The sequence below is a fragment of the Balaenoptera borealis genome, assembly GCF_965194805.1.
Source record: "Balaenoptera borealis genome assembly, chromosome: 8".
NCBI lineage: Eukaryota > Metazoa > Chordata > Mammalia > Artiodactyla > Balaenopteridae > Balaenoptera > Balaenoptera borealis.
The window spans coordinates 109,283,475-109,306,759 of record NC_138865.1 but is presented as its reverse complement, the minus strand read 5'-3'; the positions used below and the strand labels follow the sequence as shown (position 1 = coordinate 109,306,759).

General features: G+C 49.2%; 1 protein-coding gene across 5 annotated transcripts in view; it reads right to left on the bottom strand.

Annotated features, from left to right (window-relative positions):
• Positions 1-1,728: 1,728 nt before the first annotated feature.
• Positions 1,729-23,285, bottom strand: part of GSN (gelsolin) — a 55,716-nt gene continuing 34,159 nt past the window's right edge. For all 5 annotated transcript variants that reach the window (XM_082402233.1, XM_082402234.1, XM_082402235.1 and 2 more), the window contains 14 exons: positions 20,724-20,885; positions 18,758-18,907; positions 17,502-17,591; positions 14,875-15,007; positions 14,297-14,385; positions 13,912-14,127; positions 11,950-12,083; positions 8,640-8,730; positions 6,583-6,753; positions 5,784-5,958; positions 4,579-4,703; positions 4,247-4,324; positions 2,695-2,755; positions 1,729-2,139 (listed from right to left, as the gene is read on the bottom strand). In XM_082402233.1, the coding sequence (XP_082258359.1) occupies positions 1,970-2,139; positions 2,695-2,755; positions 4,247-4,324; positions 4,579-4,703; positions 5,784-5,958; positions 6,583-6,753; positions 8,640-8,730; positions 11,950-12,083; positions 13,912-14,127; positions 14,297-14,385; positions 14,875-15,007; positions 17,502-17,591; positions 18,758-18,907; positions 20,724-20,885 (1,845 nt within the window). In that variant the 3' untranslated portion in view covers positions 1,729-1,969. The remainder of the gene's footprint in view (positions 2,140-2,694; positions 2,756-4,246; positions 4,325-4,578; positions 4,704-5,783; positions 5,959-6,582; positions 6,754-8,639; positions 8,731-11,949; positions 12,084-13,911; positions 14,128-14,296; positions 14,386-14,874; positions 15,008-17,501; positions 17,592-18,757; positions 18,908-20,723; positions 20,886-23,285) is intronic.

The window sequence follows — 23,285 nt, the reverse complement described above, 5'->3', positions numbered from 1 at the left end:
CGCCCCCCCCTCCATGTTTCACCTGGGAAATTCCTTCCCCACTACTCTCCTCACTTCTGCGATGAATCAGACTCTATTGAAGTAGGGCCCCTAGGGAATTTACGGTTTTAAAAACTCCCTGGGCAATTAGGGTGATCAGCCAGCTTTGGAAACAACAGTGTAAACACACACACACACCCTTCCCACCGCATAAACCCTCACACTGGTTTCTGTTTTTCTGCGGTCCTATGAACAGGAGTTTTCCCTCTGTAACTTGATGGGGATGGGTTGGGGAGGTGGCATGGAACAAAAAAGGGGAAAACGCGGAGAGAAAAGACCAGAAGGATAGAGGGGAGGGAAGGGGATCTGTCTCCCAGCAGTTCCTTGGACTGGTCTGGGATCTCCATGGAGAAAAGGTTTAGAGACGTAAGTTCATGGAGACGTCTAAGAGGGACTTCGTGACAAACGGAGCATGAGCGAAGAGTCAGGGTCGGGGGCACCAAGTGGGGCACAGAGGAAGTCCCTCTTCCACACCCCAAAGGCTGCAAACTTCGGGAGCATCCAGGGGCACCTCATGTCAGCAGAAACACTTGTGGGAACCAGAGGAAGCAAGGAAGATCCAGGCAGATGTTACAGGGTGTGGTACCTTGCCCACTTTCTACTACAGGGAATGTAAGTGACTCAGGGGTCCAGCTGCTGGCTTTGAACTCCTGCTGACGGTGCTCCAAGGCCATGCCTCCCAATGACTGAGTGTAGTGGGGAGATAAGACACACCCCACCCCTGGGAGACCTTCAAATCCTTTGTTGGCTGATTTGACTTGGGCTCCAGAACATTTTAAATCAAACAAATATTTGTACACCAAGGTTCACAGCAGCATTATTCACAATAGCCAAAAGGTGGAAATGACCTGAGTGTCCATCGATGGATGAATGGATAAATAAAATGTGGCATATACACACAATGGAATATTATTCAGCCACAAAAAGGAATGTAATTTTTACATGTGCTGTAAAATGTATGAATTTTGAAAACATTATGCTGAGTGAAATAAGGCAGACAGAGGACAAATGCATGATTCCACTTATATGAGGTACCTAGAATAGGCAAATTCATGAAGACAGAAAGTGGAATAAAGGTTGCCAGGGGCAGAGGGGAGGGGGGAATAGGAGTTATTGTTTAATGGGCACAGAGTTTATGTTGGAGATCATGAAAAAGGTTTGGGTATAGACAGTGGGGACGGCCACATAACATTGTAAATGTATTTAGTGCCACTGAATTGTACATTTACAAATGGTCAAAGTGATAAAATATTATGTTATGTATAGTTTACTACAATAAAAAATAATAACAAAAATGGGACTCTATCATTAAATATTTTTCTTTTTTTACTTCGGCTCAAGGACTCCCCAAAAGCTTTGCTGAAGCTTGCTGGACTGCATGGCCATCTACGATGCGTTCACCCAACCCCTCTTCCTCCCTCCTTCACTTGGGGTCAGACTTGCATCTCAGTCTGATGGCTCTCCAGCCTCCTGGTTCCCTCCCGATTTCCTTCCACATAAGCATTTTACCCCTAGTACAATCGATACCCGTTTCACCTCACTGCTTCTCAGCGGACCATGATTCACACACGAGGTGAATGAAGCTGACTTACTGGTTCACAGACAGAAGCCATGCCTCCCCCTTCCCCTTCCCCGCCCCGGGCCCTTCTCAGAGCAATGACCAGGACAAACTGAGCCACAGCAGGGTAACACACTTCAAAAAGCTTTTAATTGAATTCAATTATTTCCAAAAGCACAAATACTTGCGATAATTTTGCAAGGACCCTGAATTTTTGCAGGGCTGTTTTTGGCTACTGTAAAAAAGCAAACAAACAAACAAACAAAAAACAACCACACACACACACCCCAGAGTGGCCCTGCTCGCTGTAAGGTCTCCTTGCGGTGTGGACAGTTCTGAAAGGCACTGACCAGTAATAGGGTGGGGCCTTCCTCAGGCAGCCAGCTCAGCCAGGGCCCTGTCCAAGGGGTCCACAGACCAATAGTTGTCATCCCAGCCAAGGAACCAGCCCACGAAGGAGGGAGGCTCAAAGCCTTGCTTCACCATGGTGATAGGGGTCCGCCTATCACGATTAGCTGGGTCTGTCTCGATGTACCGCTTAGCTGCAGACACATAGGGAGAAGAATTCTTAGGGTCTCCCTCACCAAGGAGAGGTGCTTCCGTGCCTAAGATGGTTTTTAGTCCCACTGTCCCCAGTGCCCAACCCCGGCACTGGACGCCACCATCCCTTAAAGGCAATGACACCCACATGACTCCTCCACCGCCCTGCCCAGGAACACGGGAAGGAACAGGGGTCACAGTTTAACCTCCAGCTTCACGAAGCTTATGTCATTTTTCTCTAGCCGTCCCCTACTGGAAGATATCGAAGAACCAGCTTTTGGGTTTCCAGCTCCCAAATCAGATCTACTTCAGCTACCAGGGATCTGCTTTCCCACATCTAAATCCTGACAAGTTTGATCCTTGGGCATTCTGGGAATCTGAAGCAGCTCCTAGCTGCTGCTTCCTTTTGGTGGGACCTAAGGCTTCTTCAGGTCACCGGGGGCTGACCATGGATGCAAAAGTCCCCACCCCCACGGTCACAAACGCCCAGACCCGCACAGGAAGCTGCTTCCACCCCACCGCATGACACAGACCCACAGACACCCTTGGGTCCTCACCAGAGGTCAAGGCTTCTGTCTTTTCCTCTTCTTGAGAATCCTTTCCAACCCAGACAAAGACCTGGAAGAGAGGCGCGAGATGAAATGGCATGAGGCGTGCTGACTCCACGCGCTCCTGGAGGAAAAGCGGGAGGTTCCAGGTGCGGACCAGACACCCCCTTCGCTGACAGAGCCCACGGACCGTGACTCCAAGGATTTGGAACAGAGACGGCAAACTGGTGACCTACAACCTGCTCTGTAGGCCCACCCACCCTCTGGCGGGTGGTCTGCAATGTCTTTTTAGACAAATTGAGTGACTAGCGGATTACATTCAATCCAGACTTCCAACTTCCCTTGAAAACGGGGAGGATCTGGCAGCTTCACCCGCACGTGGATGACGAAGCTGGGCAGCAGCTGCTCCTCTCAATGGCAAGTTCCAGTTTGCCTCAGACTCCACCATGCCTTCATGTCTCCCCAGCTCAGCCTGCTTCACTCACTAACATTGCCAAGCAGGTGCCGTCAGCCACTGAGGTTGAGACCCCTCTCTAGAAGTTCAGGAAGGATCCCTTTCCGGGCATTTACTTGTTCAACAAATGAGCAGCCTAACATATGCTCACTGGTTTCTTCACCCAACGAATATGCATTAAGAGTCTGCTATGTGCCAGTCTCCGTGTGTCTGAGCCAACACGGTCTAAGGCTTGGAATAAAAACAACTCACCACCGCTACCACCATCTTGAATCTTATGACAAGCTTGTTACACCAAAAAATCTATCCAGCTGATTTTTATGTATCATTTATTTTGATGTGTATCTAAAAGATCTTAAAGAGCATGTCATTGATAAGATGGTATTAGACAATAAAATGCCAGACTTTCTCGCCCTTGCTTATTTACAAATGTGTTCCCTACTGCAATACATCGGCCCCTCAACACCAGGTACTGTGACTGTACTGCCCAGCACAGGACTCCCAGCATCACAGCATTTTGCCTGGAAGACAGTGGTGCTTCATAAATGTTGGCTGAGTGAGTGAATAAACAGATGAATGCACAGATTAAGTAGTAAATGGAACAAAGTTGCCAGCAGCTGAATGGCTAAACTGCAAACCTTTTGGTACTGATCTTCCAACTGGGGAGCCGGAGAAACAGCCCTGCAGGTCGAGGGGAGTCTTACCCCAGCACGGCTGCCATCTCCAACCCTGACAACTCTGGGAGAGGCCAGCTTGATAGGAAGGGTTACGGACTTCCACCCTCCACGAGGATGCAAGCCCCGTGGGGACAGGGCAACGTCTACTTCTAGGTGACACCGGACAGTTTATGCCTGCATGTGACATGCTGCAAAGTTCAACTTTCTTTACCAACAGATTTAAAGGAAGAGTTCACGCTCCCCTAAGGCCTGGGAAATAACGCTGGCCGTCTGATTTGCATTTATATGGTGCTTTGCAGTTGGCAAGGAGATTTTATCTACCTCTCATCTGTTTGGATTATGCAAGGTAGGTACCACCGTGCCCATTCTGCAGATGAGGAAAGGGAGGCTCAGAAAGGGAAAGTGACTTGCAGCACCGTGCTTCACCCACCTGGTCCCAGGTGTCCAGAAGCATGACGTCATCGGTGGCCAGGTCTTCCTGCATGAGCTCGCCAGGGACCTCTTCGATCTGGGAAGGAATGGAAGAGGTTAATAACAGCGCACCAGCAAGCCGCTTTCCCCCCCGCCCCGCCCCGGATAGGTCTGCTCTATCTGCCCCCTTGAGTGAGCTGCAGAGCTGGCTCCAACCTGCATGGGTCTATGCTGGTCTGTCAGAAGGGTGCTCTCCCCGCCCCTGCTGTGGATGCAACAGCTCCGCTCCCTGGAACACGCCTCCCAAGGGGCGAGCAGAGGGAACGCCCTCCGCCCTCCGCCAGGACTCACCACAAAGCGCCCGATCTTGTTGGAGCAGGCGAAGAGGCGAGGAGGGTGGGCATCCAGCTTCTTGTCCTTCAGCCGTGGGGACGTGCGGTAGGCGGCCTTCCCACCCAGCGCCTCCCAGAAGCTGTCTGTGAGGGGAGGCCGCACCAGTTACCAACTGACACCACCCTCCCCGCTCCAGCACTTCTCCTTAGACCCTGGGACAAACCCTGCCCTAGCACAACCAACTGCTCTCAATCCGCAGCCTGCATCGTAAAATCCCAGGGCGCCAAAGAAGGAAGGGGCCTGAGGGATTCGACGGTGATGAAACGGAGGCCCAGAGAGGGAAGACTTGGCCGTGGACACACAGCCAGAACTACTTCTGGTTTGAGATTGACGACAGCACCGCGGGATGGGGATAATTATCCCCGCTCAACATATGAGGCGGTTGAGGCTCAGAGAGGTTAAGCAACTCACCCAACATCACACAGCTAGTATGCTATAAAGCCACCTTACCTGACGCCACGTATCATTTCCACTATACCTGCTCTGTCCACATGTGCTATTTAAATTTAATTGCATTTTCCCACCAGTCACATTTAAATATTCATTAGCCTAAACATGTGACTAGTGGCCACCAAACTGGACCTGGCAGACATAGTACATGTCCATTCTCTCAGAAGGTTCCAGTGGACTGTGCTGCTCTAGACAGAACTACTCTTCCCCATTTCTGCTAAGCATCAAGCAGGAGGGATTGGGCTTAAAAGTAAGAATGGAAAGACCTAGGGTTGGCATAACAAAGGTGTTCCTGACCCGTGCTCTGGAAACAAAGCAGGCTTGTGGCATTGTTACCCCTCTTCCAGCTGACTTCCCCACCTGCCCCAGCCCACACTGAGCTGTCCTTTCTCTAACTCCTGGACGCCTCCCTCTCACTGACCATAGACCTCATTTTCATCTAACTCACTTTTTTTTTTTTTTTGGCAGCGCTGTGGCATGCGGGATCTTAGTTTCCCGACCAGGAATTGAACCTGTGCCCCTGTGGCGAAAGCGCAGAGTCCTAACCACTGGACCGCCAGGGAATTCCCTAAGTCACTTTTATTAACACACATTAGGGGACAGGTGCTCAGGAGAGGGGGGAGGATATAGAAACCCCCAAGCAGACAGAAGGGAGGGAAACATAACAGCTGCACCCCCAGAGAGCAGCAGGCCCCTCCGCCCCTTGTTCCTACCTGGCTCGCTGCCTTCTGCCACCTGAACAGGTTGGGCCCGAAGCACCTGGAGCAGCTCCTGGGCCCCGGTCTTCTCTGCCTCGCTGGCTCCTGTACCCACCCACAGGTAGGCGGCTGAGGGGGTTTTCAGGACAAAGGCATCGTTGGAGTTCAGCACGCCAGCCTTGGGGATCACCTGGGAGGGCAGTCCTCGATTAATCAGGAACCAGATAAAATGTCCTCAGCCCCCTCCTCGTAGCCCAGGAGACGCTGCAGCAGGACCAGCTCTTAGGAGAGGACTTGGAGGAGCACACACCCCATCAGAGCTGAGGACACAGACTTTGGGCACTGAGGGCCTTAGTTGACTCCCACGAGTCATTAGTGCACTGTGGCTAGCCAAGGAGATTCTAGAAATCTGGGCCGCATTAACAGAAGTTGGGCGCCCAGAACAAAGAAGGTGATAGTCCCATTCTCCTCTAGGCTGCTCAATAGGATTATGTTCAGATCTGCACCTTCCACCATGAAAGGGATAGCAGCCAACTGGAATGTAATGAAGAACAATGTCCAGATTGTGAAGAATGGACTACCTGTGAGGTAGTGAGCTGCCCGTTATGGAAGGTATGCAAGGGGCAATGGGCATTTCTTGAAACAAGGGGAAATCTAAGACATACAATCCTGCTGCCAGGGCAGGAAGGTACGAAAAGCTGCTTCTTAACCCCTCAGCCAAACCCACCCAATCCCGTGCCCAGAGATCTCCCCATCAAGCCTGGGAGGTTTCAGAGAGGCCAATCCTGCCTGGGGTCCAGGGCCTGGGTATTACCTCAACAGCTCGGGTGGCTCCAGAACTGCTGGCCCGGACCTGGAAGAGGCGGGTGCTGGCAGGAGCTGTCTGTCCACCCTCGCGGGAGGTGCCACCCCTATAGATGATCATGGGTTTCCCGCCAAACAGGCTCATGAGGTGAGCAGGCTCCTTGCCTTGGACCACACGGCTCTGGGAGGGAGACAGGAGAGCAAGTCAGGAAAGGGGGGTGGGAACATCAGTCCTGTACGACACCAGGCTCACCGCCACCCGCTGCAGCCAGCACAGCCTGGGCTCACCCCTCAAACAAGGCCGTCACACTTGGGTCTGTGCGCGGGTGGTGCATGACCCTACAGCACACAGGGGCTGGCAGGGGAACAGGAGTTCCAGGAAGGCCGGACACAGCACTATTGCCTGAGGCCCCCTGGGCACTGCCTCGGCCGCTCCCCTCCCACGAGGCCCTGCCGTGCTGAGCCTGAGTCTAGTCCAAGAACCAAGAGAGCCCACGTTTGCAAATATTCCCTTAAATGGAAGCACAGGGACTGTTCGTGCACATTCTTCCAGGATGGTGATGTCAGCCTCAGGCATGAAAGCTGGCAGAGTGGTGAGAATAGAGCCTTCCAGATCTGGAGAGACCCCTCCTGCACAGTCAGTGCACCCCACAAGCAGACTGCAGTCAAGGGCTTGGTGGTAGGAGGGAGGGGACAAGGAGGTCTAAGATATATCACATCTGCTTCTGCCCTGTGTGCCCATTTCATTTCGGATCCCAGTTGTGACCCTGGCTAGCTAAATCTAGAAGACAATCGCACGTGTGGGTTGGGGGTATTGTAGTCACTTCCCAACATGGGCCACCACTTTTGGGTCAGAGCTCAGATCCAAGCTCCGCCCTGACAGCGAGAATTCAGGCACGGGCCTCAACCTCTCAGTTTCTTCCTCTGTGAAATGGGGCCAAGAATGCTACTCCTAAGGCTGATGTTGGGATGAGCTAAGGCAGTAATCATCCCACTCAGCACCTGGCACCCAGTCTCCAGGACCCAGAGGATCCCACTGTCATGGTCAAAGTTCAGGGCACCAACCCCGAATCTGAATCCAGAGCCCTGCTCACTCCAAGGGTAGGATAGAGAAAGGAGGATTCTGTCTCCTTCTCCCATGTCTCCCCCACCTGCTGCCCCCCAGGGCCCAACACTGTAGCCAGAGCAACTTTTTAAACCCATGAATGCCTTCACATTACATTTACCATTTTAGCAACGTCCCCTTGTTCTCAGGGTCAAGGTCAACATCCTCACTGTGGCTTCTGGGTGGTCTGGTCCCTCTGATCATCTCCCCAGACTCCTATCATGGCACTCTCCCCTCGCTTTAATAACCAATGCCCCCTCCTATCTCAGGGCCTTTGCATGTACCGTTCCCTCTACCTGGAATATGCCTGGCTAACTCCTACTCATCCATTAGGTCCCAGCTGAAAAATCTCTCCCTGGATGGGGGCCTTGTTTAATCCAATTAGCTCCTACTTGGGATCTATGTGTCGTTATACATAACACACCTGTATAAGGGGTCTATTATGGGCCAAGCATGGCTCTAAATGCTTTACAAATGTTAACTCTTCATCCTCACAGCAATCCTGTGAGATAGGTATTGTTATTAACCCCAGTTTGAGAACACAGAGGCATAGAGAGGCTAAGTGACCCGTCCAAGGCTGCCCAGAGGTGAAGACTAGATTTAAACCCAAGCAGGCTAGCTCCATGTCCATCCTCTGAACTATACCACCACACTGCCTCTCCTGCTCCTCTGGGTGTCTTATCATTTTCACTCACTGCACACGTCGTTATGTGTGATTGTACATCCTTTGCCTGCATGTCTGCTGAATATCTTTCTCCCCCCTAGACTGTAAACCACATCACAGCAGTTCAGGGCAGGGCAGGGGTGGGATCTGTGTGTTCATGGCTGCAGACGCAGTGTCAGAGCCCTGCATAAATGTTCGCTGAAAGGATGGATGGATGAATGGAATGATGGACAGTCAGATAGATGAGTGAACAGATAGACAGGGCCCAGGGTGCGGCCCCGAGGGACAATGGGCTCACCTGGACAGGGGTACCTCCCAGCTCCTCATCCAGCTGGGCAGTCAGGATGGCAGATGCGGCGACCTCATCCTGGGTGGACTGAGCACCCTGCCTGGAAGGGAAGTGATACTCAGCACTGAGGTTTGCAAAGAGCCCCGAGTCTCTCTTTCACCCTGGGCCTGAGAAACCCACAAATCCCCAGATTACAGGTAATGAAACTGAGACACAGAGAGGAAAAGGGGTTCTCTCAAAAGCAACCAGCGCCAGGAACCAGACCAACATGCCACATCCCCCAGCTCAGCATCTCACCTCTTATAAAGATCTGACCACAACCAACAGACTTCCTCATCCTAAATCTGCCCTGCAGGGATATTTATAGTGCGTGGCTATCTGCCCCACCTCTTCCTATTACTGTCTAAATTTCTCATAACCAACATGTGTTATCTGTATAAGCAAACAATCTGACAAATCAACGTGCTGATGCAGCTATTAAAAAAAAAAAAAAAAAAAAAGGCTTCTCATGAATTTTGTACCGTGTGTGTATTACCTTGTTCAAAAAAATTTCTTTCAAGCTGCTTTTAAAAGTCTGAGGTTGTCATCATTAATCATTAGAGAAATGCAAATCGAAACTACAATGAGATATCATCTCACACCAGTCAGAATGGCCATCATCAAAAAATCTACAAAGAGTAAATGCTGGAGAGGGTGTGGAGAAAAGGGAACCCTCTTGCACTGTTGGTGGGAATGTAAATTGATACAGCCACTATGGAGAACAGTATGGAGGTTCCTTAAAACACTAAAAATAGAACTACCATACGACCCAGCAATCCCACTCCTGGGCATATACCCTGAGAAAACCATAATTCAAAAAGAGTCATGTACCACAATGTTCATTGCAGCTCTATTTACAATAGCCAGGACATGGAAGCAACCTAAGTGTCCATCAACAGATGAATGGATAAAGAAGATGTGGCACATATATACAATGGAATATTACTCAGCCATAAAAGGAAATGAAATTGAGTTATTTGTAGTGAGGTGGATGGACCTAGAGTCTGTCATACAGAATGAAGTAAGTCAGAAAGAGAAAAACAAATACCGTATGCTAACACATGTATATGGAACCTAAAAAAAAAAAAAAAAAAAAAAATTGTCATGAAGTACCTAGGGGCAAGACAGGAATAAAGACACAGACCTACTAGAGAATGGACTTGAGGATACGGGGAGGGGGACGGGTAAGCTGGGACAAAGTGAGAGAGTGGCATGGACATATATACACTACCAAACATAAAATAGATAGCTAGTGGGAAGCAGCTGCATAGCACAGGTAGATCAGCTTGGTGCTTTGTGACCACCTAGAGGGGTGGGATAGGGAGGGTGGAAGGGAGGGAGACACAAGAGGGAAGAGATATGGGGACATATGTATATGTATAACTGATTCACTTTGTTATAAAGCAGAAACTAATACACCATTTTAAAGCAATTATACTCCAATAAAGATGTTAAAAAAAAAAAAGTCTGAGGTTGTCAAATTGAGAGGCATTCTACAGAATAAGACTAGTGCTCTTCCAAAGTATCAAGGTTGTGAAAGAAGAGTAAAGACTGAGGGCTTCCCTCGTGGCGCAGTGGTTAAGAATCCGCCTGCCAATGCAGGGGACACAGGTTCGAGCCCTGGTCCAGGAAGATCCCACATGTTGCGGAGCAACTAAGCCCGTGCGCCACAACTACTGAAGCCCGTGCGCCTAGAGCCTGTGCTCTGCAACAAGAGAAGCCACCGCAATGAGAAGCCCGTGTACTGCAACGAAGAGTAGCCCCCACTTGTCGCAACTAGAGAAAGGCTGCGTGCAGCAACGAAGACCCAACGCAGCCAAAAATAAATAAATAAAATAAATAAATTTATTTTAAAAAAAAAAGAGTAAAGACTGAGGAACTGTCACAGATCAAAGACATGATTAAAAGCCACTAAGGAGACGTGATGACTAAATGGCATGTGAGATCCTGGGTTAGATCTTAGACCAGAAAAAGGATATTAGTGGGAGAACTGGTGAGATTCAAGTAAGGTCTATAGATTAGTAAATAGTATTGTAACAATGTTAATTTCCCGGTTTTGAAACTTGAACTATGGTTAAGTAAGACATGATCATAGAGGGAGCTGCGTAATGGGTATATGGGAACTGTCTGTAGTATTTTTGCAACTTTTCAGCAAGTCATTTCAAAATAAAAGGTTTAAAAAAAAAAGAAACCTAAGCGTCAATCTTCAAAAAGTTTGAGATCGCATATAAGAGAAACGAAATGAAAAAAGAAAAATACTATACTGAGATACCATTTCATAAACTATAAGGTTGACAAACAGCGAAAGTTTGATAACACAGTCCACTGGTGAGACCGTGGGGAAACAGACACTCTCATTTGTTGCGGGTGAGAATGCAAATACTACAAACTCTATCTACGGAAACTGGGTGCTATCTATCAAAATGACAAGTGCATTTACTGTTTGACCCAGCAATCCCACTTCTGGGAACTTACTGCAAACATATTTCTCTATACATTCAAACTGATGTTTGTTTAAGGTTACTAATCACAGCAATGCTTGTAATAGCAAAAGTCTGGAATCAACCCAAGTACGCAACAGCAGGGAATTTGTTAAATAAACTACAGGATAGCCACGTGATGGAATATTATGCAGCTGTAAAAAGGAGTGAGGAAGTTCTTTATGTGCTGACAGAGACTAAGCTCCAGGAAGTATTAAGTGAAAAAAAGCAAAGCGCAGGACAAAATACATAGTTAGCTATCTTTTGTAAGGAAGGAAAAGAACTAGGAATATAGGGTGAGACTTTCTTATATTTGCATTAAAAATTACTGGAAGAGTATACAAGAAACTAATGAAAGTGGGCATCCATGGAGGGGTGGGGGTCATAGAGCAAGGTGGGGAGGGACAGAATGGGGACAAGCTTTCTCAATACATGCGTTTTTATTCTGTTTTGATCCTCGACTCGTGAATGTATTATCTATTTTTAAAGAATTAATAATTTTTAATTAGAAAACATGGGAGGATGAACAGTACTTAGAGTGGGATTGTGGGAGAGATTTTCTGTTTGTTTCTCCCTAGTCCCCATGTCTCCTATAATGGACATGTAATGCTTTTATGAGAATAGTTTAAAATTTGTTTAGAGAAAAAAGACGAGCGGTGTTGCCCTGTGGACGAGAGCCTTTCCCAGTGGAGGGTGGCTGCCCCGGCTCAGGTCCACACACTCGCAGGCTTCCGTCAGCCCTGTTCACATCCCTCCTTGCTCCCATGCTCGCCCCACAGCACAGGGCCCCAGACCCTCACCAGTTGTAGATGATCTGTCCCTGACGGCCACCATGACGGTAGTTGTACAGAATGATGTAGCTGTCACCGCCGTAGAACTGTCCATACGTGGCGGGGTCCACGGGCACTTTGTTGGAGCCTTCAATTCTCCAGATCTACCAGAGCAAAGCTGGGCTCAGACACAGTGCAGCACCCCCAGTCCCCAACTCAGACCAGCTGAGAAACCACAGAGTGGTAGGTAGTGGTTACAAAACACGACTGCACTCGGACTCAGACTAAAGTTGAATAATTTGCCCAAATCACAGAGCCGCTAGGATTCAAACGCAGGTTTCCTGCTCTAGATCCTTATATTGCACCCCTGCCCCACCCTGTACTTCCTCCTTGTAGACATCAGCACAGGGACTGGACCTGCATGATGGTATTTGCAAAATGGGTTTAGTGGGTGTTACACGGGTTACACAGTGTAACACAAGCTAAGGGTACAAATCAACGAATGACCTGGATCCAAATCAGGATCCACCCCCTTAGAGGTTGTGCAGTCTTGGACAACTTGCTTACTGTCTATGAGCCTCAGTATGGGACTAATAAAGGATGTTGGTCTATTCATGAAAGTCTAGCACAGTGCCCGGCACAGGGTAATGGCTCTACAGGTGGCAGCTACTCTTAATTATTAGAACTATTATTATTTTATTATTAATGTTGCCATTATCTGTATCATTATTAAGTTGTCTGGATTTTATAGATCACCTGCAGAGGCAGGGCCATCAATAAGTGACCTCAGAATGACTCCTGCTGGCAGATCTCTTTGCAGGGCTCCGGTAACACGGTTTTCAAAGTGGTCACAAAGCCCTGCAGCGCCACCTGGTGGTGCTGCAAGTCCCGGGAAACAATCTCTGGACTTTGAAAATTCTCGAAGGTGATGGAGTGGGCTAAGCCTCATTTTACAGGTGAGGAAAGTGAGGTTCAAAGAGGTTAAGTAACTTGCCCGAGGTCACACAGCTGAGCTGCCAGGGCTCTTTCCACACTGCCCTATCCTGATCATTTTCATTGCATCTTCCCCTCCCACTGAAGTCATGAACGAGTGATGAATGAAAAATAATAACACCAATGACAAAAACAATAATAAATAAAAATTAACACTTTTGTTATTTCTATTATGTAGGATGGAATCAGTGTTTGCCTGAAGCAGATTCTACTTCGTAAACATCTCTGAATTCCATCCCCCCACACTTCTCCATCTTCACTGTGACCCTCCTGCTCTCAAGGTCATTATCTCTTCCCTAGACTATTATAACCTCCTCATGAGGTCTCTACCGTCATTATCCTGTCTCTAAATTCATTTTCACAGTGAGTTTTGGAAGCACAGAACTGAGCCTGTCACATTTCTGTCTTTAAAAAAAAGAAAAAGAAAAAAAAAACCCTCACTAGCACCTAATGGTTACAGGATCAAGTCCACACCCCTGGACACGGAATTCAAGGCCCCTCCTTGAGGATGCCATCAGCACCAGGCTCCCAGGACAGCTCCCTGCCTGGAATACCTACTCTTCTTCTCTGGCAGCAAACTCCTACTCATACTCTGAGGCCCAACCAAAAGGTCCCCATCTCTGTGAAGACTGCCCCAACCACCCACCTTCACTGCCCTTCCTGTGTTCCCATAATCCCTGTGCACCTCCCATCTTCCACTGACCACACAGGTCTGAGCAACCAGCTGCGGCTGTGGTAACCTCCCCTCCCAGACCAAGCACTCTTCATGGGCAGGGTGGGGTCTCAGACACTTGGCACGGAGCCTGGAAGACAGTAGGTGCTTAGGGTATGTTGGTTGCAATAATGCAGCATGACAAAAGAATTCCATTCACCAAAAACTGTGGCCAAAATCTCTTAGAGAAACATCTTCAGAAAAGCGGGAGGCAGTGGGTAGGCCAGAGATGCCAGGGAGGGAGCAAGGAAGGGGCCTGGACACACCCACCCCAGCCCCCCAGGTACCTGTTTCTGGCCTGTGCCATCGTCATCCATGCCGTGCTGGGCGGCCATTGCAGTGGAGGTGTGCAGGGTGGCGGCGTCGAAGGGCACGCGCTCCATGTTGGCGATGTGGCTGGAGAGATAGGTCAGGCCCAGGCCATCCGTCTGGTCTAGGTCGCGCCAGTTCTTGAAGAACTGTTTGAACAGCGGGGTCTCGCCACCCTCAGGAAGGACGGAGACCTGGAAGGGGAGGGGGGAGAGCAGGATATGCTGGCTTGGGGTCCCCCTGAGGACAGGGGCCACCCAGCAGGGGTCCTCAAGGGAGCCTCAGACACCCAGTCCACACTGGGGTGGGATACCCACCCGAAATGGACGCATCCTCACCGTCCTACCTGGCTCCAAGACTCACCTGGGTCTGCTTGGGGTAGTGCATCTTGGAGATGAAGTCAGAGGCCGTTTTGAGGGCAGCCTTCCTCTCCTCCATGTTGGCCTGCCTGCCTGTCAGCAGAGGGAGGGTAAGGGGCTGGGGGGCAGTGCTGCGCCCCAGCATCCAATGGTCCAGGGAAAGCAGAAGGCCAACCTCCCTCCCTCTTCTTCCTAGACTGTGGACAGCCAAGGCCAGAGAGCCCAGAGCTGATCACACCATGAGCTCTCGGGGGGCCAGCCAGGGGTCCTGCCTGATGACGGCAAGCACACCGACCACTGTGGCCCATTTACTGAGCTCAGAACTATACAAAAATGATGGCATTTAATCCACACAACAACCTTATGTGATAAAGATCATTATCTTATCCTCATTTACATATAAGGAAGCCAGGGACTTAGAGAGGTTAAGTGACTTGACCAAGGCCGCTCAGCCAGTAGGAAAGCTGCAACTCAGACCCTCAGGCCCCCCTCCTCTTCCCTAGACTCATGAGCCAAATTCCTGCAAGGCTGCAGGAGCTCCCACTCGAGGTCCTGTTCGAGCCCTTCCCCTGTCCCCAATACCTTTCCAGACAAAGATTTTCCCATCTTTGCCATGGTCCAGGATGAAGCAGTCCTCTGACTTCAAGGCCCCCTGGGCGAAGGGGTTCTCGTCAGCCACGAGGGAGACCAACATGGTGCCCGCGCCATTGGAGACCTGGAGGGACAAGGGAAAGGCAGCCCAGCCCATCAGTGACCTCCACCACTTCAGCCTAACCATGGGCACCCCCAAGACCACACGTGGGGAGACCCACGTCTCACCCCCACCCCCAAACGACACTGCAGGGTAACATGAGGACTTGTGCCCTCAAGCCCTGAGGCTCATCAGGATTTCTTTGTCTTTTTCCTCTATGTCACAACCACACCTGTGACCTAAACACAGGTGTAGCACGGAAACTGCACACGGAAAGGGAACGGGGAGGATCCAATGCAGGAATGCAGGTGGCATAGGAAAATAACTGTATAGTTGGTGAAAAGATATTCAACCTCATCAGTTAAAAAAAAAAAGGAAATAAAGAAGAAAAAGAAAAAGATCTAAATGCAGTGTAGGATTCTGGATTGGAACCTGGAATGAAAAATTGGGGAAAACTGAATAAAGTCTGCAGTTTAGTTAGTAGTATTGAACTGATGTTTCTTAGTTTTGACAAATGTACCTGGTTATGTTAAGATGTTCAGGGGAAGCTGGGTGAAGGGTATATGGGAACACTCTGTACTATCTTTGCAATATTTCTGTAAACCTAAAAATTATTCTAAAATAAAAGTTCATTGAACTTTTTTTTTAAGTGTACCATACTCGTCAAAATTCAAAAGATTGACAATACCCAGCGTTGAAAAGACTCTGGGTGAACAGGCACTTTCAAACCCGTGGTGAAGGTAACTAGGGAGCCCTTCTAGAATGAATTTTAGTAATACATATCAGAACTCTAAATAATAAGTGCTCCACATTTATTGAAAACGTACTATGTGCCAGGCACTGTTCTAAGCAATTTATGTAATTTATATAATTTAATCACTTCTACAATTATACAACTCCTTTAATCCTTAAAACAACCCTGTGGTAGTCCTAGTAGTACCCCCATTTTATTCACAAGGAAACCAAGGCACAGAGAGATTAAGTAACCTGCACGGCTAGAAAGTACCAGACCTGGGATTCGAACCCAGGTAGTCTGACTCCAGAACCAGTATTTTTTTTTTTTTTTTGGCCACGTCCCGAGGCTTGCAGGATCTCAGTTCCCGGACCCGGGATTAAGCCACAGCAGTGAAAGCCCAGAATCCTAACAACTAGGCCACCAGAGGACTCCCAAGAACCAGTATTTTCAATCACTGAATCTTTATTCAGCCTATGACCCAGCAATCCATGTCTGGGAAACTCCCCTAATGCCACACTTAGCCTAAGTGCACAAAGAGGGACTGTTTGCAATCAGAAAAGGTGGAAACATTCTAATGTCCATCAATTGGGGATCTGCTGAGATTCCTACATTCCTAAAATAGAATACTACACAGCCGTTATAAAGGACCATGTGGATCTCTATTACAGACAGATATTCCTGACCACGTCAAGTGGAAAAAAGGCCACAGAAAAGCATGAATAGTTTGGATCCATGAATATCAAATAGAGATGGAAAAATATATGTAACTAGACACAGAAAGCTGTATCTGGAGGTTCTTTTACCAAAAGGGTAACCATGTAACCATGGTAACCCATGGAGAGGAGAGGAGGGGAGGCTGATTTTTTGTGTGTGACTATTGTTACTTTTGTAATTAAAACCCATTTTTAAAATAGTACTGGTTATCTTAAACTAGTGAAATTGCATTGACTTGTATTTTCTTCTTATGTTCTTGAGAATTGCTCAGTACTGTTATTTACAATGCATATGTGTTACTTTAGTATCAGAGTAAATATCAATAATGTGGTTTTTCTGTGGTGGTGATGAGAATCTGCACCTCATTTTGTTGTTATTTTACCACAAACAAGCCTAGGGCACAACATGGGTGTCACAGGCCCAGAGGCCAGAGTTCCTTGGCTCAGGATCAGCCTCAATTCACTTTTTAAAATCACAAGAAGACAAATTCCCTGGCGGTCCAGTGGTTAGGACTCCGCGCTTTCACTGCCGAGGGTGTGGGTTAAAGGGAACCCACAAGCCGCACAGCGTGACCAAAAAAAAGAAGAAGATAAATAAATAAAAAATAAAATCACAAGAAGAAATTATAAAGTCATTAACCATAGCCTGCCCCTCAACACACACACACACACACACACACCACACACACACTTCTGTACTACTTCCCCGTATTTTCCTACAACACTCCCATCAGTTTCCTCTGTGGACCCCCAGAAATCCTGAAAAGTTGACTCTACTGCCCTTCTCCCCACTTTACAGACTAGGAAACTGAGACCCAGCAGAGAACATGTGCTGCCCAAGACCCCACAGATGAATGTGACACAGATGTATCTGCAGTCGCTCGCACGCTCTTACTCCTGGGGCAGGAAGGCAAAGGCAGCAGATGGGTGTCTACTGGAGGCGTGTGGAAGCCGAGTCCCCCCCGACCCCACCCCCACGCATGCTTTGCTCAAGGCCCCATGGCAGCGGAGCTCAGGAAGACCAGGTCTCCTGACCCCAGACCCAGGGGACAGAGCAGCTGAGGCTCACCTTGTAGAGCTTGGCCAGCTTGCGGTTGGCTGCGTCCTCCTTGGCTGTGTCCTCAGCACCCTTGGGCAGAGCCGGCTTGGGACCCAGCACCTGCAGGAGAGGGAGAGATGGAAGAAGGGGTGGCGGTGAGCTCCTGGCAGCCTCCTCCCCCAGAGAGGGGACTGAATTCCTGAGAGAGCTCCCTCCCCAGGCAGGCAAGGACCACACGGGCGTCCACCCACAGCGACCTTCCACTTAGGGTAAGGTCCCCTCCAGAGACATCCTGCATCTCTTGACGTGTCTCCTGTGTGCGGAGCTCAACCAGGGCTGCCTGTCGAGTCCTTCCCTCCTTGTTCCTTGTCTCCAGGAGCTCCGTGCTCCTCTGCCTCCTGGACAGTCCTTCAGGTATTTATCCAACCATTTCCTCCTGGCCTTCTAAGAGTGATAAGTAGAGCTATGAACACCTTCCACCACATGCCTTTAACAGACCTCATTTCATCTTCGCACCCATGCTCAGAGGCACAGACTATCACTCTCATTTCACAGGAGAGGAAACTGAAGTCTAGAGAGAAGAAGTACCTTGTCCACACAGCTATAAGGTGGCTAAGTCAGAATTTAAACCCATATCCCTGTGATTTTAGAGTCTTATTTTCACACCTCCATTCTGAGCTACCTCCAGCCTCAATGGCCCCAGCTGCTGCCCCTCTCAAGCCATGTCTGGTGTCCGGGCTCCTCCCCATAATAATCACCTTCTGCTCTTCCTAAAAACCAGAACTCAACAGCCCCAGACAAGCAGGAGACAAGTGGCACGGAGCAGAGCCCGTGGTCTCCTCCTTTTCCCGGTGACCTTTGCCTCTGTTGATATGTCCTCAAAGCACAACGGCTGGCAATGCCATCATGCAATTGATGAAATGGGCTATAAACTACTAGGAATGGTCAGAAGAGGAAAGAGGGGATTGGGTCTCCATTGTCTCTTTCTGACCTGGTTCCAGCACCAGGCCCACCCTCGGAAGATGCCAAGACCCTCCTTCTCAGCTCCTCTGGAGGACCTGGCCCTCCCAGTGGGAGGGTGCGGCTCACAACCCTGGGATGTACCAGGTCCTGGGATTCCAGCCCCACTTCTCAGGGGAGTCTGGGAGTTGTCGGGGGAGCTGCTCTTCCAGCTTGGTGGAAAAACAAATTCACCTCAACACTGCCTGTTGGACGGAGGAAAGAAATGAGCCTCCTGTCCCTATTCTCGGCCCCACCCTGCGCTCCTGGGATGGGGCCGTGGGTACCTGGAGCATCGCCTCCGGCTCGGAGCCCTCCTCGGACACGTGCACATGGGCCCGGCCACTCCGCTCGTTGTCTCGGATGCCCTTGGACATCTGTGTGGTCTTCAGCCTCTCAAAACGGTTGCTCTCGGAGCCGCACCACTGATAGATGTCCTGTAAGACAGGGACCCCACATAAGGCAGTGCCCTCACCTTCGTATAAGCCCTGCCCAGCGACATGGCAAGGAGGGAACTATGGAGGGGGGCGGTGAGCTCACCCTGTTCTCTGCTTGCCCAGGTGACGGCCCGTGGAGCACACACAAGCCCACATCCAAGCACAACAGGTGTGATCTGTGTGCACCAGGGCATGTGAGTGCATGATTTGGGATATGTGTTTTTTCACAGGTACCCCTACACATAGAATGTGTATAGAGATGTTTGCCTGCTGGTGGGAGCAGAAATTAGCACAACCACTTTGGAAAACCGTTTGGCTGTACCTTCTAAAGCTCTGTATACTGGTATCCTATGACTCAGCAATCCCTCTCCTGGGAATATACCCAACAGAAGTGCATGCATACATCCACCAAAAGACCTGTGCAAGAATGTTCAGAGCAGTACCGCCTGGAATAGCCCCGAACTATCCCAAGTGTCCATCAACAACAGAACAGATCAATAAACTGTGGCATATCTGCCCAATCAATTCTTATATAACAAGGGGAAGGAACAATTTACAACTAAAGGCAAGAATATGGATGGATCTTAGAAAGAAAATGTTGGGCAAAAAAGTCAGAGATCAAAAGCAAAGATTCCACGTATATGAAGTTCAGAAACAGGTGGAACCAGTCTATGCTGTTGGTTGAGAGAGTTTGGGATGACGGTTATCCTTGGGGGTGAAAGGACGAGAAGAGGACAGATGGGGAATTCCCTGGCAGTCCAGTGGCTGGGACTCTGTGGGGCCCACTGCAGGGGGCACGGGTTCCATCCCTGGTCAGGGAACTAAGATCCTGCAAGCCACATGGCCAAAAAAAAAAAAATCTAAGAAGAGGACAGATGGGGCCTTCTGGGGGCTGGTGACGTTCTGTTTCTTGATCTGGGTGTTAATTACACAGGTGTGCTCACTCTGTGATATCTATAGAGATGCACACTCAGGATTCACACACTCTTCTGTGTACCTGTTACACTTTAATAACAAGCTTACACTCAGTGTGTGCCTCCGTTTGCAGGGACATTACACCACGTGTATATATGAGGTTGGGTGTAGAACATCTGGCCATGTCCTTCTGCAGGTATGAGTATATGTGGATTTGGGAAGAATGTGTACAAAGCATCACACATCAGTAAGGTGGGCCTGGGTAAGTGCATCCCACACACGTTGCCACATACAAGTGGGCATGTGCAACTACACGTATGACATGCACATTGTGGGTCCCTGAACAACATGCCCAAGTCTCCATGTGTAGGCATTCATCGTGGTGCCATGTCCACACCTGCTGGGCAAAATCTTATAGTTTTTTTTTTTAATTGAGGTATGGTTGACTTACAATACTATATAAGTTTCAGGTGTACAACATAGTGATTCACAATTTTGAAAGACTATACACCATTTGTAGTTGTTATAAAATATTGGCTATATTCCAAGAGCCTATAGTTTCTGCACATGCCCACCATGTATTTGCAAGTGAGTGACTATGTGTAAAAAGGTACACAAGATGTGCACATGAACATGCCAGTGAGTCTGTACATCAACCGAAGCCAGAGTACGCTGTGCGTGAGGTCTGTGTGCAGGCATATAATGAGTCTGAGTCTACACGCCAGGCACGTCTGTACCCAAATCTCTGCAGGTATGTCTGACTGCTACACAGAGCATGTGTGTGCATGGGGGCTACTGTCTCTGTGGCTTGCCCTACTTGTTCACGTGGATGTGTCCACCTCCCCAGAGTCAGGCCTGGAGCACCTCAGTGGCCCCTGGGAAAGGGGAGGGCAGGACTTACATTGCCCAGGTCCAGGATGAAGCAGTCGCCATTGTTGAAGCTCTCCCAGGACACAGGCACCTCGGTGGCGCGGACTGCACGCCGCCCTTTGACCTGGAAGAGTCTCTGCACCATCACCTCATTGGGTACCACGTGCTTGAATCCCGATGCCACGCCTCCTTTCTGTTGGGTCAAGGAGACAGCGTTAGTCCACGGGAGAGCATCTGGGGAAGGGATAGGGATGAGTTGAAGGAAATTCTGGCCTATGCACCACTGGACTTCTAGCAGATTCCCTACCCACTGCACATTGCTGCCACCCCTTTGAATCTCATACTCCACTAACAAAGACCCCTGGGCCCACTTTCCTGGATCAAAAAGCTTCAAACATTCCTTTCTCAAAACCTGCATTTCCCAAGGGATGTTCTAAGGAACTCTAATCCCCCAAGATAGTCTGCAAGGAAAGGATTCCATGATCAAATAAGCACAAGGAATGCTCCTTACTTGCTCCCTGACTGTTACATAATGTACATCCACACAATAAAGGCTCTGGGAAGTCCTATGGTAAATAAACCTGCTTGCCTTTTGTTTTAGAGAACATTTCCCTGCCTTATTGAATCAAGAACTGCTTTTCTCCTCCTCATCCTGCCTGCAGCTCGAGTGTTCTGCAAAACCCACTTTGAGAAGCACTCACCCAAAGCTTTCCCATCCTTCAAGGCTCTCTCGGTCTCCAGCCGAGACCATCCCCCTCCCTCCTCTGATGCTGCTGCAGCAAGTCCCACCCAGCTGTGCCTTCAGAGGCAGCTGTGGGTAAACGACAGAGCACCGACCTCAGGTTCAAGTCCCTGCCCTGCCACTACAGTGCTGGGTGACTTTGGGCAAGTCTCTTTCCCTCTCTGAGCCTCAGGCCTCTCCCTTTTGAAATGGTGACAAAAGCCCCTGCTGTGCCACCTTTTGCAGTCATCACCAAGTTCCCAGGGAGCTTCAGGAAGGATTCCTGGCAGTGGTCAAAACTGCCCTTGGCTCAGCAGAAAGCCAAATAAAGTGGGTTGGGCGTCCTCATAAACAGTTCCCAGCCCCAGGTGCTCGCCGACCCCAAGCCCCAGGGGTGTCAAGTCAGAGCTGCGAAGGTCCTTATGAGCTTCCCATTTTACGCATGAGGAAACTGAAGCCCAGAGAAGTGAAGTGACTTACTCAAGGGCACTCAACAAGCACGCGGCAAAGCTAAGGAGTAAAACCTTGCCTCCTGTTTCCAATCTGGCACTCACCTCCCTGCTCCACAGGTCAAGGGCCCCTAAGGCCAGAAATGTGGCCACCCGCTCCAGGTCCCTTGCTGACACCTCAGTTTGCAGAGCGAAGCCAAGTCTGACTTGCCGCACAGAGTCCACGAGGGCAAGGGACAAAGGGAGTGAGTATAATTGGGTTCCTATTACGTCTACACACAGTAAGCAACATGGAAGTGGCTGTGAAATGATAATGCCCACTCTGCTGGGCATTTTGTATGTGTCATCTATGAGGGAGGTGTCATCATCCCCATCTTACAGATGAGAAATGCAGATGCCAGAAGTGAAGAGACTTGCCTAAGATCTCGAAGCTAGTAAATGGTAGAGCTAGGATGCAAACCCAGGTGTAACTAAATTTGTAAGGGCCACATTTTCCCCCAACATCAGGTTTTCTTAGAGCAAAGGTCACTAGGGTCACCCAGGATGGGAGGCAGGAACAAACCACTGTTCAGAGCAAGGTTCTTCAAGTTGAAATGTTTTCCCTGTTGTGAGTGGAGCGCCCCCTGGTGTCCTTTCTTAGTACCAGCATGAGGCCTTTCAAGAGCATCCCCTTGGGCCCAGCAGGGCGGCCAAGGTATTCTCAGAGCCTTTCTTTCCACCTGGCTTCAGGGACCCTCCTGCTGGGGAAGAAGATGCAATGCCCCGTGCTCACCTGGTAATGACCGCAGAGGCTGCCACTTACTAGGCCTGTGACAGAGGCTGAGGCACCTGCTTTACAGCCATGCAATGTGGTCCCCACAAGCCCCTGAGGTAGCAACTCTCATTACCCCATTTCACAGGCATGGAAACTGAGGTGAAAAGAGGTTCAGCCCTGTGCCCAGGGTCCCAGATAACTGGTGGAAGTTTTACCCCCAAGTTCGCCCATCTAGGGACCAGCCTTGCCCAAGGAACTCCTGAGTGTCTGTGGGCACCACTGACCCCGGGACCCCATTCAGCTGGAGGTAAAGAGACCGTGGATCTGAAAAGCTTTTCCAAAAGGTGCTGAACGGACACATGGACCATTTTCATGGATTCCTCAGAGAGGAAGAAATGGGGAAATGAGGGAAGAGAAAGACCCTTAACTTTTAGAAATACATCTCTAAAATATTTTACTTGTACAAGTGTACCTTTTATTTTTTATCAAAAAAATAGAAACTTTCTTTTAAAAAAGGAAAAGTGTTGTTCAATGGCATAAATCTTGGTTCCAATAAATTTATTCCAATAAATTCCAATAAATTCTGTATATGAACTTATAAATTAAAAGAACACTTGATTTCTAATGAGCATGGACAGGCATTTCCTGATTAATTAACTCCTCTAATCT